Source organism: Protopterus annectens, chromosome 8.part0 (assembly GCF_019279795.1).
Source record: "Protopterus annectens isolate FY-2018-M chromosome 8.part0, PAN1.0, whole genome shotgun sequence".
NCBI lineage: Eukaryota > Metazoa > Chordata > Ceratodontiformes > Protopteridae > Protopterus > Protopterus annectens.
Genome location: NC_056741.1, coordinates 360,672,632 through 360,691,184, shown reverse-complemented (window position 1 = coordinate 360,691,184; position 18,553 = coordinate 360,672,632). Strand labels below are relative to the sequence as shown.

Sequence of the window (18,553 nt, the reverse complement as noted above, 5' to 3'; positions counted from 1 at the left end):
GCAGTAAAATAATCGTGACTGCATGAGGCACTCTCAATGTGAGAGGGTGGAACAACACTACTGAGGCTGAAGCCTGTACTGCCATTGCAGCTGCGACTACTGCTTGTACACAGTGGGGCAGAGATCGCGGCACTGGGTCCAGCTGTGATGAATAGTAAGCTATGGGGCATTGCTTGTCTCCATGTTGCTGTGTTAACACTGATGTCATATAACCTTGCTTACAATCTACAGTTTGGAAAAAGCGTTTATGATTGTTTGGTAATCCTAAAACTAATGAGGATGCTATCAATTGTTTTAGTTTGCAGAAAGCTGATACTGCTTCTGGTGTCCATTGTAATAAATCTTGTGCTGCCATAGGCTTCTTGTATATCAAGTTGGTCAGTGGAGCAGACTCCAAGGCATAGTTTGGAATCCAACTCCGACAGAAATTAGTTGTACCCAAGAAGGACATCATTTCCTTCTTGGTAGTTGGTTTGGGTGCTTGTAAAGTTGCTATTTTCCTATCTTCATCTAATGTTCTGCCTTCTTTGGATATTACATATCCCAGGTATTTAACCTGCTTTCTCCAAAGCTGCAACTTGTTCTTGTTTACTTTATGTCCTTGAGTGGCTAAAAAATGTAATAATGCTATGGTATCTTCTCTGCATTCTTGCTGGATGGGGGCTGCCAGTAGGATGTCGTCTACATAAAGTATAATCTGACTGCCTCTCGGTGGGCTAAATCCCACCAAGTTGCTTGCCATCTCTTGTGAGAATATTGTTGCGCTTTCACAATATCCCTGTGGTAGTCGTGTGCATGTATACCTTTTCCCCTGAAATGTGAATGCAAACCAATGTTGGCTGTCAGGGTGTATCGGCATCGAAAAGAATGCATTGTTAATATCTACCACAGAAAAATACTTCTGTTGAGGCTTCAAATCATTCAATAGGGTGTGTGGATCTGGCACCGTAGGTGCTCTAGGTATTACTGCATCGTTTACAGCTTGTAAATCTTGGACCATGCGCCATTCTCCGTTTGCTTTCCTGACAGGAAGTAAGGGTGTGTTACATGGTGAATCGGGAGATTCTACCAGTACTCCTTCCTTAAGTAAAGCTGCTATTATAGGTTTGATTCCTACTTCTGCATCTTTTCTTAAGGGATACTGTCTCTTTTGTGGTCTAAATGCTGACTTTGGCGTGATAGTAACTGGTCCTGCTGTATGAACTAGTCCTACGTCTGATTTCCCTGTTGACCACAGAGTTTCTGGTATGCTTCGTAAGGCATTCTCTTCCTCTTCTAGTAAGAGTGCTAATCAGCTGTCCTTGCTAGACTGCAAGTGTACATCTGGGTGTGTCTGTGTTATCCAATTTAACTTCTGCTTCTGTACTCCCTGTTCTGACAGTTCTAACTCTGTCTGTTTTTCCCACTTTGTGACTTTTACCCTTAGGTCTGCCCATTTCACATTTTTGTCCTTAGTCAAACTAACATGTGGTAATCGATTAGATTTATAGAGTGCAAAGAATTCCTGGGGCAATGAACAGCTAACTATACTGTTCCCTTCTGTGTCCCAGTACAGATTACATAATACTAATCTGTTTGCATGGTTTCTAAACAGTTCTTGCTCATATTCTTTATCAGGTCCTGGTGTGCTACAGTAATACAGAGTACAGTGCAACAAATGCTGTTTCAGTGTCAAGGGAGGGGGACTTACTGATGGCTACGTTCATCAGCTCTTTGGTTACTGCCCCTGGACCAGTCGTGACCAAGTCCTGGCTGTACCAATAAAATGTTTCACCCTCCGATCGCACTACAAAAGTATCCATTTGTCGCTGTGCTTCCATACCCTGCATAGTTGGAACTACTGCTATGCCAAATATCTGCATAAGATCTCTGCCCAAAAGATTTACCAGGCATTTTGCAGAAACAACAATTTTGCTTTTCTGGGTCATCCCTGAAACAGGGTCAGTTATTGCTATGTTATGGGAGAGTAGCTCCCGATACAGCTGTCCATTAGCTGCTTTCACTAATATGTAATCGAGTGATTCTGAATTTTCTGGTAGTTTGGAAGGATGTATCAGGGTCCGCGATGCCCCTGAGTCACACAGAAATGTAACTTCCCTCCCTTCTACCAGAAGCATAACTTCTGGTTTTGTATCTACTAAGTAGAGCTCTAGGCTCAATAATGCTAAGTCTAAAATTTCACTTTCTTCACTATCTGTGATTTCTTGCACTTCCTCTATTTCTTCTGTCACATTCTCTACTCCCTCTATCACATTTGCATTTGTCTTTTCTTGGTTATTCCCTTCTAGTGATTCTTGACTATCATATAGTCAGTCCTAAATCTCCTTATCTTCCATGGCACCTTCTTGTTTTACTTGCAATCCCTTGCTAAATGTCCCTTTTTTCCGCACTTAAAACATTCACCCCTTTTCTTTCTCTCTTCAAACTCTTCTGATCGCTTATCAGATTGTTTCCCTGGGCATTTTTCTTGCCCTTTTTCCCGGACTGTACTACATAAACTTCTGCTCCATCTTCTACAGAAAATACTTGGGCTTTCTTTTTCATTTTACTGTTAAAATGTTTTTCGGCATGTCTAGCATATTCAAGTAGTGACTGTAGTCTACTTGTACGATGGTCTACCATGTGCTTTGTAATAAAGCTGCTTATAGGCAAAATACTGCCTTTTAAAAATGCATTCTTTAGCTGCTGCTCATACGGGGAATCATGTGTTTGTTCTTCAGGTACCTGCATTCCACAATGGTTATTAAAACACTGTAATAATCTAGCATAATATCTTTCACCTTCTTGCTGGATGCGTTGATTAATGCAAGTCCAGTCTGCCCTAGGCTTCCATTTCTCAGAGATTCGGTCTGTAAGACCTTTTACTCTATTATCCAGTTCTGTGTTGCTATGTGGGAGTGGCTTGTGTTCTGTGTCACGGGGATTCCAGTTGCCACTGATCATGTGCCAGTCTGGACCTACGATTTGTCTAACTACTTTTTCTACTTCTTCTCCATTTAAATGATAACTTAACCTCATGCCCTGTAAGTCTTCTAAGAATTTTCTGAAATTAACTTTTGGATGGGGAATTCCCTCTGTAGCTTTCCGGATGTCTTCCAGTGTCCATGGTCTATATACTAGGAGAGTTGGGTCCTGCCCTTCCTGTCCCGCCTCAGGATTTGGTACTTCTATGAGTGGACATATCTCTTCTTCACTCATAGCTCGTGAATATTTGTTCATTTGATATAACTAATTATCCCCTCTTAAGTTACGTGTTCGAGACCTAGTCTCAATGGGATCTCTGACAAACGGTCTTGGCTTCGCAGAGACAGCCGGGTATAGTGGAGGTGGACCAGCTTGTCCACTCGCTTCATATTCTGGTAAGGGAAGTGGAGGGGGTGGAGGGGCTGATGCTATTACCAAATTATTGTCCTCTTTATCTAGAAACATAACTTTTGAATTATTACTTTTTTGTTCCCTATGGTTTGCTTCCTCAATCCACCTGTGTGCCTGAGGAATGCCTAATTGACGTTGTTTTTTTACCTGACCTTTTGCGTCAGTTTTAAGCTGTTTGACAAGTTTAATAAGTGAGGATTTTTCTAATTTGCCATCAAATTCATATTTATTAACCCATTTTGTATAGTACCTAACATTGTTGGCACGCTGTAATTGCATATATTTTGCATCTTCAGTTAACGCTGGATCTTGGGAACTTTTTGTGCACTTATTTCCCATATTATTCTGACTGTTAAAATGTTACGTAACCCTTCTTATTTTTACGTGGTACCACAATTTCTCTTTTTCACAGTTTATCTAGAATAACTGCCTACCTATTCTGTTTCCCTGATCTATGACAAGACTGCAATCTTCCTGTCCCTGACTTGTACAAGACAAATCTCCTGACAGATGATACAAATCAAGTCCCTGATCTAAAACAGAAAAAAGGTAAATCTCACCTTACCTGAGCCTCCGTGATTGATTGTCTGGTTCGAGGAAAAAACGTTAACTCGTCCTCCAATCGCAGATCAGAACAGTGGCTGGCCTCTTTTGAACGACAATTCAGTCGGAGGTCTTTCAAAGCAGAAGAACCAATATGGTCTCTTCCCCGTACGGTTTCATGCCACCTGGCCCATCTGACCTGAGGCGAAGTGAGAGTATCTGTCAACGGAAAAACAACTTCAAAAAGATCAACACATGGCAGGTTCAGGTTAAGGCACTTTAATCTTGCAGCAAGGAGACAAAAACGTGCTAATACAGAGTTTGTCTAACTAGAATCAGGAAGTGAAGCCATTCTTATACATTTCTTACAAGACATTGCCTACTAAGCTGACATAATAAATCACAAGTTCTTACAATATTATTTCATAGCAGCTGTTTGTCCGTGATTTTCTGCTGGCATATCAAGTTTATAAAAAAAAAAAAACATCCTAAGAAAAACAACGTGGCCTTGGAGACCACCGGTTAGATACAACTTCTCACTATATGATGTTACCATTCAAGGTACTATGGCTAATTTGAGCACAAAGCAAGCACAGATTATAGTTCATTTCTTCAAGCAGTCTTTGTTCAACTGTATCTATCTTTTCTGCAGCTGTGCATGTTCTCATAACACGAACAGAGCTGATTGTTCAAGTTCAATAACATTATAGAAAACAGTATTGTTCTATTCTTTTCCTGACCTAGCAGATAATCACCTGCTTCTCAGTAAATTTCCAAAAGGCATAAACATGAATTTTGCTGTGCTAGCAAATATTAGGTCAGAGAGCATCTTGTAGTTTCATACAAAACTAAGCTGTACATAAAATAGAATGAAATGTGTTAACCCTTTTAGCTTCTAGTAAGCACTAAACATATACATTAATACATATTTTTCTAACAACACTAAACATCGAAAGTGTGAGAAGAGACTTAGGGACACAGGTGGACAATGGTCTCGCCTTCGATAACCACATCACCACAACAGTCAGGAAATCCTATGAGGCACACCTCATCACTAAGGGCTTTTCATCCAGGAAAAAGGAGGCCATTGTCCCACTGTACTCATCCCTCATTAGACCCATTATAGAGTACAATGCCCCGTTTGGTATGTACTTTTCAAAACATCTGAAACAACTGGAAAGGCCGCAGAAATACCTCACTAAAAGAATCACAGGCCTAAAGCAGATGCCCTATGCCATCTACGTGATGAACTTTTGCCAATTGCAATAAACATCGAGACTACTCTCTTACAAAACGAAGTAAACCGACATTGGCGCTCCTTGAAACCCATCTCAAGAGCTCGGTCACCGTCGATCCCAATACAGAGTACAGTGCAACAAATGCTGTTTCAGTGTCAAGGGAGGGGGACTTACTGATGGCTACGTTCATCAGCTCTTTGGTTACTGCCCCTGGACCAGTCGTGACCAAGTCCTGGCTGTACCAATAAAATGTTTCACCCTCCCGCACTACAAAAAGTATCCATTTGTCGCTGTGCTTCCATACCCTGCATAGTTGGAACTACTGCTATGCCAAATATCTGCATAAGATCTCTGCCCAAAAGATTTACCAGGCATTTTGCAGAAACAACAATTTTGCTTTTCTGGGTCATCCCTGAAACAGGGTCAGTTATTGCTATGTTATGGGAGAGTGGCTCCCGATACAGCTGTCCATTAGCTGCTTTCACTAATATGTAATCGAGTGATTCTGAATTTTCTGGTAGTTTGGAAGGATGTATCAGGGTCCGCGATGCCCCTGAGTCACACAGAAATTTAACTTCCCTCCCTTCTACCAGAAGCATAACTTCTGGTTTTGTATCTACTAAGTAGAGCTCTAGGCTCAATAATGCTAAGATTAAAATTTCACTTTCTTCACTATCTGTGATTTCTTGCACTTCCTCTATTTCTTCTGTCACATTCTCTACTCCCTCTATCACATTTTCATTTGTCTTTTCATGGTTATTCCCTTCTAGTGATTCTTGACTATCATATAGTCAGTCCTAAATCTCCTTATCTTCCATGACTACCTTCTTGTTTTGCTTGCAATCCCTTGCTAAATGTCCCTTTTTTCCGCACTTAAAACATTCACCCCTTTTCTTTCTCTCTTCAAACTCTTCTGATCGCTTATCAGATGGTTTCCCCTGGGCATTTTTCTTGCCCTTTTTCCCGGACTGTACTACATAAACTTCTGCTCCATCTTCTACAGAAAATACTTGGGCTTTCTTTTTCATTTTACTGTTAAAATGTTTTTCGGCATGTCTAGCATATTCAAGTAGTGACTGTAGTCTACTTGTACGATGGTCTACCATGTGCTTTGCAATAAAGCTGCTTATAGGCAAAATACTGCATTTTAAAAATGCATTCTTTAGCTGCTGCTCATACGGGGAATCATGTGTTTGTTCTTCTTGCATTCCACAACGGTTATTAAAACACTCTAATAATCTAGCATAATATCTGTCAACAGTTTCACCTTCTTGCTGGATGCATTGATTAATGCAAGTCCAGTCTGCCCTAGGCTTCCATTTCTCAGAGATTCGGTCTGTAAGACCTTTTACTCTATTATCCAGTTCTGTGTTGCTATGTGGGAGTGGCTTGTGTTCTGTGTCACGGGGATTCCAGTTGCCACTGATCATGTGCCAGTCTGGACCTACGATTTGTCTAACTACTTTTTCTACTTCTCCATTTAAATGATAACTTAACCTCATGCCCTGTAAGTCTTCTAAGAATTTTCTGAAATTAACTTTTGGATGGGGAATTCCCTCTGTAGCTTTCCGGATGTCTTCCAGTGTCCATGGTCTATATACTAGGAGAGTTGGGTCCTGCCCCTCCTGTCCCGCCTCAGGATTTGGTACTTCTATGAGTGGACATATCTCTTCTTCACTCATAGCTCGTGAATATTTGTTCATTTGATATAACTAATTATCCCCTCTTAAGTTACGTGTTCGAGACCTAGTCTCGATGGGATCTCTGACAAACGGTCTTGGCTTTGCAGAGACAGCCGGGTATAGCGGAGGTGGACCAGCTTGTCCACTCGCTTCATATTCTGGTAAGGGAAGCAGAGGGGGTGGAGGGGCTGATGCTATTACCAAATTATTGTCCTCTCTATCTAGAAACATAACTTTTGAATTATTACTTTTTTGTTCCCTACGGTTTGCTTCCTCAATCTACCTGTGTGCCTGAGGAATGCCTAATTGACGTTGCTTTTTTACCTGACCTTTTGCGTCGGTTTTAAGCTGTTTGACAAGTTTAATAAGTGAGGATTTTTCTAATTTGCCATCAAATTCATATTTATTAACCCATTTTGTATAGTACCTAACATTGTTGGCACGCTGTAATTGCATATATTTTGCATCTTCAGTTAACGGTGGATCTTGGGAACTTTTTGTGCACTTATTTCCCATATTATTCTGACTGTTAAAATGTTACCTAACCCTTCTTATTTTTACATGGTACCACAATTTCTCTTTTTCACAGTTTATCTAGAATAACTGCCTACCTATTCTGTTTCCCTGATCTGTGACAAGACTGCAATCTTCCTGTCCCTGACTTGTACAAGACAAATCTCCTGACATGATACAAATCAAGTCCCTGATCTAAAACAGAAAAAAGCTAAATCTCACCTTACCTGAGCCTCCGTGATTGATTGTCTGGTTCGAGGAAAAAACGTCAACTCATCCTCCAATCGCAGATCAGAACAGTGGCTGGCCTCTTTTGAATGACAATTCAGTCGGAGGTGTTTCAAAGCAGAAGAACCGATATGGTCTCTTCCCCGTACGGTTTCATGCCACCTGGCCCATCTGACCTGAGGCGAAGTGAGAGTATCTGTCAACGGAAAAACAACTTCAAAAAGATCAACACATGGCAGGTTCAGGTTAAGGCACTTTAATCTTGCAGCAAGGAGACAAAAACGTGCTACTACAGAGTTTGTCTAACTAGAATCAGGAAGTGAAGCCATTCTTATACATTTCTTACAAGACATTGCCTACTAAGCTGACATAATAAATCACAAGTTCTTACAATATTATTTCATGGCAGCTGTTTGTCCGTGATTTTCTGCTGGCATATCAAGTTTATAAAAAAAAAAAAAAAAAAACATCCTAAGAAAAACAGCGTGGCCTTGAGACCACGGTTAGATACAACTTCTCACTATATGATGTTACCATTCAAGGTACTATGGCTAATTTGAGCACAAAGCAAGCACAGATTATAGTTAATTTCTTCAAGCAGTCTTTGTTCAACTGTATCTATCTTTTCTGCAGCTGTGCATGTTCTCATAACACGAACAGAGCTGATTGTTCAAGTTCAATAACATTATAGAAAACAGTATTGTTCTATTCTTTTCCTGACCTAGCAGATAATCACCTGCTTCTTAGTAAATTTCCAAAAGGCATAAACATGAATTTTGCTGTGCTAGCAAATATTAGGTCAGAGAGCATCTTGCAGATGTCCTTCAAGGATGCATCTGCAGTCATAACATATGGGTTGTCCTGCCTCAGGCAGCCCTTCGGTCGGCCGGATTCCAATGTCTGGGTCTGGCCTCGGCTGATGTCGCACTTTCCCCAACGGCAGAGCGCCTGGGGTATAAAAGCATCAGCCGACGCCATTTTCCTCAGTCCTTCTTGCCGTGCGGTGCCCGAAGCAGAAGCTGTTCGCAAGTGCCGGTCGGTCAGATCCAGTGAATTCAGCTACCGAAGACTTCGAAAAAGCTAAGTACCCCGTTGGGGACTCCTTCTTGCCTCAGCCGATGTCAGACAAAGTAAATAATTGTTTAACTTGTGGGAAACAAATACCTCATAAGGATTTCCATTCCTACTGCCTTCCTTGCTTAGGCCCAGACCACGACGTATCGGCCTGTTCAGCCTGTGCTTCCTTCAACCGACGAACTCTTAGACGGTCGGAGTTTGCAGAGGAATTTTTGGGGGCCAATTTTGCATATAAAATGCCATCGGAGACTCCGACTTTGCATTTGGTGAAAAAACGGAAGGATAAGGACCGACACTCGCGGCCCGCGGTTTCTGCTGAAACCACAGTAAAGCCTACCGCGAGTGTCTCGGTTTCGGCCGAAACCGAGTCCTCGGAGATTCCTTCTTCAGAAACCATTCAACCAACCACCGCGGCCCGGGAGGCCCCGGCTGAGTCGGCTACCAAGCTACCTACCGAAACCAGTGTCCAGGAAATGTCCGACACCATACCTTTGGACATTTCTACTCCTGCACGTGGGGCAGTTAGGCCCCCTGCTTCCATGTCCATTAAGGCCTTTTCTAGGGCTAAAGCTGCTAAACTTTCTAAAGCTTTGCCTCCCAAGACTACCTCCCAGAGGCCTTCCTCTAGTTCTCAGATCCTCAGCCTTGCAGAGGACCTTATTTCTTTAATTAGGGGTTCACAACCTCACCCAGATAGGGCCTCTCAACCTCCACCAGACAAAAGGCCCAGGACTGACCCCTCTGACCCACAATCTTCAGATGACTCCACGGATGGCTCTGAGTTGTCAGACCACCAGGAGGAGGCTTATTCGCCCTATGAGGATTCTGATGCTGAAGAATCTATCCCTTCGGCCTCCCCTCCTGAAGAGTTTTCCTTTGGTGAGACTCTACACTCCATGAGCGAGCATTTTCAATGGCCAGGTCAGGAATTCTCTGATTCTAGAAAAAGATTAAGGACCTTTTTACATCTGCCTCAACATAGGCCCTTAGCTATACCTCCTGTTTTGAATGATGATGTGTACAATTAGATCAGAGAGCATCTTGCAGTTTCAGAAAAGCATCTTGTAGTTTCATACAAAACTAAGCTGTACATAAAATAGAATGAAATGTGTTAACCCTTTTAGCTTCTAGTAAGCACTAAACATATACATTAATACATATTTTTCTAACAACACTAAACACCAAAAGTGTGAGAAGAGACTTAGGGACACAGATGGACAATAGTCTCGCCTTCGATAACCACATCACCACAACAGTCAGGAAATCCTATGAGGCACACCTCATCACTAAGGGCTTTTCATCCAGGAAAAAGGAGGCCATTGTCCCACTGTACTCATCCCTCATTAGACCCATTATAGAGTACAATGACCCGTTTGGTATGTACTTCTCAAAACATCTGAAACAACTGGAAAGGCCACAGAAATACCTCACTAAAAGAATCACTGGCCTAAAGCAGATGCCCTACGCTGACCACCTTAAAAAACCCCAGTTATACTCTGTCACATATCGTCTACTCTGAGATGATCTCTACTTAACATACAAGGCCATGTCAAATCCAGAGCTGTTGGACATGCTACACTTAAAGAAATCCCAATCCCTCAGAGCCACATGATCCAGGGATCTAAACCTTGTCATCACAATAAACAAAACATGCTGAAGGGATAGATTCCTGACCCAGAGACTCCCTAGACTCTGGAATATACTGCCCATACATATCAAGCAGTGTGCCTCTTTGGCTCTCTTCAAAGGGAAACTTGACAATTGGATGGGAGAAAGGAAATTCACCCCAGGGATCATGTTAGTCACCCTGCTAGACAGGGGTCCAGGGAAGTAAATAGTGTGGGAAGAAATAGCCAGGGAATTGTTATGGCTAGGCTTATATAGGCCCTAGGGCCGATAGCCTAGTGCCAACCTATGAACTTATACCTGTGTATTAATATATGTACCCATATGTATTTATTTCTGATATTTTTAGGAATTTTGTATTTGCTAAGTGTGTTGAATATTAATTATTTTTATCAAATGCTTTGAGAGAATGTAAGGGTAAAGTTAGGTTACGTACACTTTTTATGGTTCTGTTCCTTTTATGTTATGGATTGAATAATGCCTCCATTAATTTTATTGAATAATGACTTAATAGTGGGGATTTAAAAGTGCTGGGTGCTATATGCGTTTGTGATTCTGATGAAGTACATATATGAAAGCACTTAATCATCTTGTTTTTGTGGATCAATAAACATTGTGGACTTTACTCTAGTGTGTTTGGTCTTAGTTTTTGGACGTATTCTGTTCCTGAGTCATGTTTGGCTTCAGTGTTTCTTTTGCCCTCAAAATAACCCACCCAGTACCCCCCCTAAGACTATCAACTTAATGCTAACACACAAAACTATGTACATCTTCAAATGTTGAAGTTTTACCTTCCTAACAGGAACCAGTGTCCCAACCTGACACACACAATCTTGAGTTGACCTAAAAGAAAGGTTGTTGATGTTAAGATTCGTGGTGCAGCCTGTGCTTCTACTTAGTGCTCTTTGGTTTTGTCATGTCTTTATAGTGCTCCCAGCTCAGAAAAGACTTAAATGCTTTGATAGAACATTATCTCTTAGCCAGTTTCTCTATCAGATTGCCTCCATGGAGACATGAGGACTAGATACACAATTTCTACTAAGCATACATTTATTTGCAGAAAAAGCCTTATAATATTCAATATTCTTTTTCATTTACTTACTTTCTCATAAAACTTGCCACTAGATCAAGCTAAGGGCCTCAATCCAGTCATTTCCCCATGCAAGAATGAGAAAAAGGACATCAGGTTTTCTTTTGTCATGCTAATTTAACCAGATTTTTCATCTTTTCCTTTTTTTTTTTTTTTTTTACATTGTAATGCCCACACCTCTCAAAACTGAACAAGGAGAAAGAGAATAGAAGGGGAAAAAGAAAAACAAATGGGAGAACCTGTCCATAATAGTATCCACATTACACTCAAAAATGACTGATAAAACTTCACTTTATATCATGCAAAGAAAATCATGCACTTTAAAGATAGTACTATTAAGAAAAAAATGTTTTACTTAGTTAACATTCTCCCTCCTTTTTCCCTTCCCCAAGTATTTTTCAGAACATTAATGACAGGAAGTAGGGCATATGCTTTTGAGTCCCCCCACCAGTCCAACAGAGTCCAAAATAGTCCAATGTTTCCAGATTGTCTTGTTCTTTCATATTTCACAAATGTAACTATTGCTTTGGAATCCCACATTTGTCAATTTCCAAGTTACTGGTTTTATTCCTCTTCATCTCCATATCTCAAATCCTGTCTCTGCTTCATTTCCAGTGTATTGTCATTTCTTCTAGTCGACTCTTATGCTCCCTTCCTTCTCTCCAGCATTTTCCTTTGAAACATTGGGAAAGATTTCACTGGCACAGTCTCTCTGTGGTCTTTATTAGCAGAAGACCAAGAAGCAGACTGTCCTGTTTCACAGCTCACCTTTTCTTGGACAAACTTTTGTATTTTCTTCTTGGCATTTACTTCATCAAAAAATTATTTTTTTCCCTCCAATAAAGAATATTTTGACGATAGCTGGGTACAGCAGTTTTGAATTTCACACCTGCTTCTGGACATTCCCTGAATAGTGGAATAAATTTACTACTTATTTGCCTGGTGTATAGTGACTAATCATTCTCCACAAACACTTTGCCATCTTTCCACTTCTAGTTCTTTGTTCTTCTGCCAAAGTTTTATCAGATTCAGCTCCCCCTGCCTGTAGGGTTGCATCTTTACTATTAAAGGTCTAGGTTACTTTCTTATAGCCAGGTTTGGAGCATACACACAATGTGCCCTTTCAATTCACATCTGTTATGGAATACCAGTCCAGTTGCTTATTTGTGCTTTCATAAAATTAATACATTCTGTTCCTTCCAGTATTCTCTGGTACAGCTGAAATCTCAGGTTTTCCCTACATGCTCTGCCTCTAATTCTGCAATTTTTTTAAACATCTCTTCTTGAGCAGTCTGATATTCAGCCAGCCTTTTCTTCATTTTGACCTCTGATTTTTGTAGTTTTATTCCCTCATCTGAATATCTGTTTAAAGCTTCTTCCTTTTTTTCTAGCCTTTTGTTTGAGTTGATATACTCCATCAGTGTTTCATTTATTTTAATCGGGTCTTTGTGCAGTTGTCTTATACTTTCCTCTTGGTTACTGTAAGTCGGTGTATTTTCCTCCCCATTTATAGCTGATTTTCCTTCAGGTCCTCTGTATTTCTTTTTCCTAGCATCCACGCAGTACACTTACTAGCTAGTTACTTAAATTTACCCAGAAAGTCAAATCCACTGGCATTCTCTGCTGAGTTTCTGTTTTCAAACTGGGAGAGCTATAATTAAGCTGTTATTCAATGTGCAGCCATCTGGATTTCTATCAGGGGTTGCATCTCCTAGTCCATTCCATTGCATCAGACCAAATCTTCCTGTGGCATGCTTAGGAAATACTCCTTAAGACTTTATGAATGCAGGTTAAGAATGCAAATTGCTCTGGGTCTGAAGCAGTGGTGGGAAATTCCATTGAGGAATATGTGCTTGCATCACAGAATTATCAGCTAAAGAAGTTCTTTGGGAGATCACAAGCAAGGGACTTGTGCTCCCTTCTTCCCTCCTTAATGCATTTCCATCCAACCCCCAAAAGTGCTGTACAAATTAAGAAACGAAAAGGCAAGGCTGCTTCTTTTTTCAGCTAGCTCAGATGAGCAAAGAGGGCTAACTTCCATTACCAAAGTCTTTATTCTCCTAACAAAACACACACAGTCACTACTATAACCAAACCTAAGACTTCTCATAATGGTGGCATAGATGGTCTCAAGTCTTCAAGACCAGTTCTCTGAAGAAGTGCTGCACTTTCTCCAAGTCATGAGGAATCCACACACCACAAAATGTTATGTAGGTAAATGGAAAAGATGTTCTATTTGGTGCAACTATCAGGTGTCCTGTCTACCACAGTTGTAGAACATACAGTCCTCCACCAGTATTTATTCAACTGATCTGTTCCTCAACATGTTATGAATATGGAAAGGTGCATCTTTCAGCTCCCCATTTATCCTGCTTTGTCTACACACTTCGCTGTTAAATGATGTTAGGAGGGTGTCTTGGCATTTCAAGCCCCCCTGCCCTCCAAAAAACGCTATTCTTCTTCCATGAGACTTCAGCTTTATGGCGGAAAAGTTTATTTTCGCTCTTTCTTTCCAAGCATATTGTTTTAGAGTTGCTCTGTTTTTTTTCTCTCCCATAGAAAGCATTCTTTCTTGCGACTATTGTATTTGTTAGGAAGATCTCTGAAATGCAGGCTTAAAAGTATAAAGTACCTTACACTGTCTTTGGTAAGGACAATGTATTAAAATGAATCTTGCTTTTATGTCTAAATTAGTGTCGGAGCTGGTTTTGAATCAAACCATTCAGTAGCCAGTATCTCGTATCCTACCTCAAAACAAAAAAGAGCGAATGATGCATATAGTGGCTTACACAGACAACTTGGATATTATACAGAAAGTACAAAGGACTTCTGAGAGTCTGGCAAGTTCTTTGTCACCATTATATCAGGCAAACAAGGCAGACTAGTTTCAGAACAAATACCCTTTAAATGGCTACATAAATGCACTTTTTAATGAGAGCCATGGAAAACGCTGGGAGAACATGCAAGGCTACACTCTACCAGAGCTACAGTAATCTTTAAGAATGTTGTTGTGAAGCAGCCCATTGTACCACTGACTATAATTTTTTTAAAGCACTAATGATGAGACATTGATCCCAGGAGTAAGACGGGCTTTGCTACTGCTGTTTTAGTGTGTGCTGTGAACATACTACATCCCTCCAATGGTAGTTGATTTTATACTCTTCCTGTTTATAATGAATAGTAGAATAGCAATGATACCCCCCTCAAAAAAATCTTCAAAACCTAGGATGAAAGATGGAAGAGAAAATGATGGTCACATCTTTGTATCATTTAGGCTGACTAATACAGGAGTTTCACCTTTTCTTTATAACTCCTTTGTCTCCTTGCTGCCTTTTCCTTTAAAGAAATAGCTTGACTCATCCCACTGAGACTGCTTTAAGGGCTTACAGGGTGTTTGAAATCTCCCTTTTCTTAGCTTTCGTAAGAAAGAGGTCATTTATTTATGACCAAATGGCAACTAAGTAGAGTATCCCATATGTATTAGCTACACTATCCCAGATACACTTGGTGATAACTTGAACTAGGAGAGAATTGAAACTCATGCAGGTTGCTGACCCTTTTAACCAATCACCAGACCAATGTTGCAGGCAGAAGGTGGAGCTGAGTTGAGCTGTGCTTTAGAAGCATCCAAAAGCACTGCAAGTCAGGCCAGAAGAGCAGATGCCAATCTGTAATCAAGTCCAGAGTGAAGTAGCAATGCTTCTATTCTGACATCAATTTCTATGGTGAAAGTAGTTGTACACAACTATTCTTTTTGCATGGAAAACATTGACAGCCCGTTATTGCTTGCTTTAAGTGAGTGTAAACTCAAGACAAGTGTAGCTTGCGCTGTGTCTGCAAATCACATAGTGCATTTTATACTGTATAAGGGACTTCTGAGACGTGTGTGCGCTCGCATCCGCCTGTCGGCAAGTATTTTCAGTGGCAACCAAAGGATTAAGTAACTAGATAGAGCAGTGAGAGAGAAGAGAGTGTAACACATTATGCACTGGTTATCATTGCACTGCTGCCTCAAAAGTGCTTGGTTCTCCAGTTCATTTTCCAAAAGGGATGACTTCTGTGTAACATGCACATTCTCCTTATTTCTCCATTTCTTCCCGCATCCCAAAGAAAAGTTGCACGTATTCCAGATTGCTCATAGGTCTGAGAACAGTTTGTGTGTGTGTGTGGTCTACCTTGGATTGATTCCATACCATACTCTGACTGCTGGAATGGGTTTTGGCTGTTACTTGACATTAAATAAGATGAGGTACTGAAAATGAGCAAATGAATGATTAAATGTGGCTTCTAGAAATTGATAAAGAAGCTTAATTTAGCATTTCTCTCACTTTTGGCTTCCCTTGTATATTTTGTGGACCCACTGCTACTAAATTACAGCAATCATTACCGTTTTTGTGTTATCTGTGTTTCATTTATTTGGGTACACCTGTGCTATATCACAGTGTACGTTTACTGTATCCTGTGGTATCTTGTGTAATTGCATGGTACTTTAATAGGTAAAATAAAATATGAACTTCTGTTTTGATTGTACAGATATTTTAATCAAGCAGACTTGCTTTTAGTGCACTTGCATTGAGATTAAATGTATCCAAGAGAGTTTGCATATTTTTGACAGTCTCTGTGAAAGTCAGATTGATAGTTTTATGTCATTAGAAAAGTCAGTGATGACCCAAATAATTCAGAAGATTTGTTAAGGTAAACTTCAAGTTCTGCCAGCTGACGAGGCTTGTCGACAAGCTGTGGAAGATGTGTGCCGTTAACAAAACACTATTGTATTGTATGTCTTGTATAGCCATACTGGGTTTTCCTTTTGCTGTGCACATGCTGCCATATTTCCTGTTTTCATTGCTATGTCCAGGTCATGACTTAAAATGGCCCCATTGGTCCAGTTTACTCATCTGTTAAACAAAAAAGATATCTAATAAATCTAACTGCTAGTATAATAAGTACATAACTTTTATTTGGGCCTGCCTGACAGTTGGATGCTGTACTATAGACTAATCATTAGGATGTCATTCCATATCATCCATCGTTTAGTTGTTTGCAAGGGATTCCCACCTGCAATTATTCATAAGGCAACAACTGAGTGGTGTGGAGTGTCCAAGCATCTTATGATTTGCATAGGTGACATGTGAGAAGATAGGGAGGGAAGACAGTGATAGAGCTTACAGTGTCATGTCTGTCCATACACATGCAACAACTGGAATGCCCACAGAGATACCTTGCTAAAAGAATACAAGGCCTAAACAATATGGCATACAGGGACTAACTCAAAGCCCTGTGACTACATCTCTTAGCAAGTCTCTAAGATACAGAGTAACCTGTGATTGGCATACAAGGCATCCTCCAACCCAATTCTGATGGATTTACTGCACATCAGCATGTCAAATGGCATCAGAAATACTCAGTCTTGGGATGTAATTCTCTTCTTCAACATCAACGGATCAATTAGGAAAAATGGGTACATCTTGCAGAGCATACTGCTTCTCTGGAACAGACTCCCCATCAATGATAAAGCTCATAGCTGTCAATATTCACACACAACCTGGATCAATGGATGGGAAACAGAAAATGTACCCTAGGACTGACCCCTATACTACTAATGGACAGAGGCAGCTCCTAAATGTTGTGCCTCATGCATGGGTCCCTTGAAATGATCTATGGTATGATCTCAGTTATTCTCATTAGGGGTAATGTATAATTATCAACCACAGGATGGGTAAGGCCAGTCTAACAAATGGGATAGGTTAATTTGAGCACCAAATAGCTTAGAATGTCCCACAGGGGGGAGATTGCCTAGTACTTAGTTAATGAACCTATGTATGTTTTATTACTGGAACGCCATGTTATTCTTAATATCCCCCCTCCTGACTGTTGACCGGTAGAGTCCCTTCCCTATGGGTCTTCAGTCTATGTTCCCCTGTCACTGAGGAGTCCTCGGCACAGAAGTGGGAACTAACCTGATGGTGCAATCCATCCAGGCAGCCATGAAATATTTTGTAATGTCACCTGCTTCTACAGATGTGAGTTACGACAGTATTTCTGTTTTTAAGCCCTAAACCCAGTCTTGGTGGCTGACATTTGCACTTGTTTCCCCTTGAGGGGTCACAATGTTTCTCCTTATGTGTGTATGTTCCCACTGACATGCTAAATGAGTGCTGCCATTATTAGCTTGCTAGTGCAAAGCTTGTGTTGCAGATGAATGGTTATATCTTTGGCACCTGTGGGTCTACATTGGCATTGTGGTGGGCAGTCAACCAGACCACTATTCTCATCCCTCAGGATGGGTGAGCTTGTGTCAGCCACTCACTCTCTGTCTTCGCATCCAGGCTTCTCCAGCACTTGAGCTGTTATTCGAGGTTGATTTTTCTGGACATAGTCAGGGCCCATATTGTATTCCACAGAACAGTGTTTGCTCTGGTCTTATTCTGCTGTTAATGAGGAGATTTTTGCTTATTGAATTGAAATGTTGGCAATAAGCAAAATGGCAGTGTATTCAAAGATGTATATGCACATATACATTTTTGCCTTTTGTATGTGTGTCTGTGTGTGTGTATACATATATATACATATATATATATATATATATATATATATATGTTTATTGATGGATATGTGTTTACATGTGTGTAAATATATTATGTAAGTATGTGTAAAATGTATATGACAGTATGACAGAATCATCTCTTGTTAAACAGCTCTGCTATTTTTTCCTTAATTCTATTTTCAGAACCTCCTTCTAATCCATTAAATGCTACTTATGCTGTCTCTGGTTCAAAGATTGTTCTGCGTTGGTTACCACCCAGTGAGTCTGGAGGACGTAAAGATGTCACCTACTCCATAGAATGCCAGCAGTGCCCCCTGGAGTCTGAAACCTGTGAACCATGTCTAGCTAGTGTGATATTCACTCCAAGTACTAATGGTCTGACAGACACTGTTGTACAAGTGGAGGGACTTGAGCCGTACACAAACTACACATTCTCCATTGAAGCCAGAAATGCAGTTTCAAATTTCAGTCCAGCAAAGAGTTTTACCACTGTTGGGGTCACCTTTGGACATGGTGGTATAGTATAAACTTAATTTTCCTTCAAAAATTTGTTGGATATTAATACAGTTTGAAAAAATGAAATGCTAGGATTTCAGATTAATGAACAACTCCCTGGAATAAATATCTGAATATG

The 18,553-nt window shown here is 40.5% G+C and overlaps 1 protein-coding gene across 1 annotated transcript in view; it reads left to right on the top strand.

Annotated features, from left to right (window-relative positions):
- Nucleotides 1–18,553, top strand: part of EPHA1 (EPH receptor A1) — a 1,081,817-nt gene that overhangs the window by 325,147 nt on the left and 738,117 nt on the right. Inside the window, exon 5 of the mRNA XM_044079196.1 lies at nucleotides 18,103–18,435. Coding sequence (XP_043935131.1) covers nucleotides 18,103–18,435 — 333 coding nt within the window. The remainder of the gene's footprint in view (nucleotides 1–18,102; nucleotides 18,436–18,553) is intronic.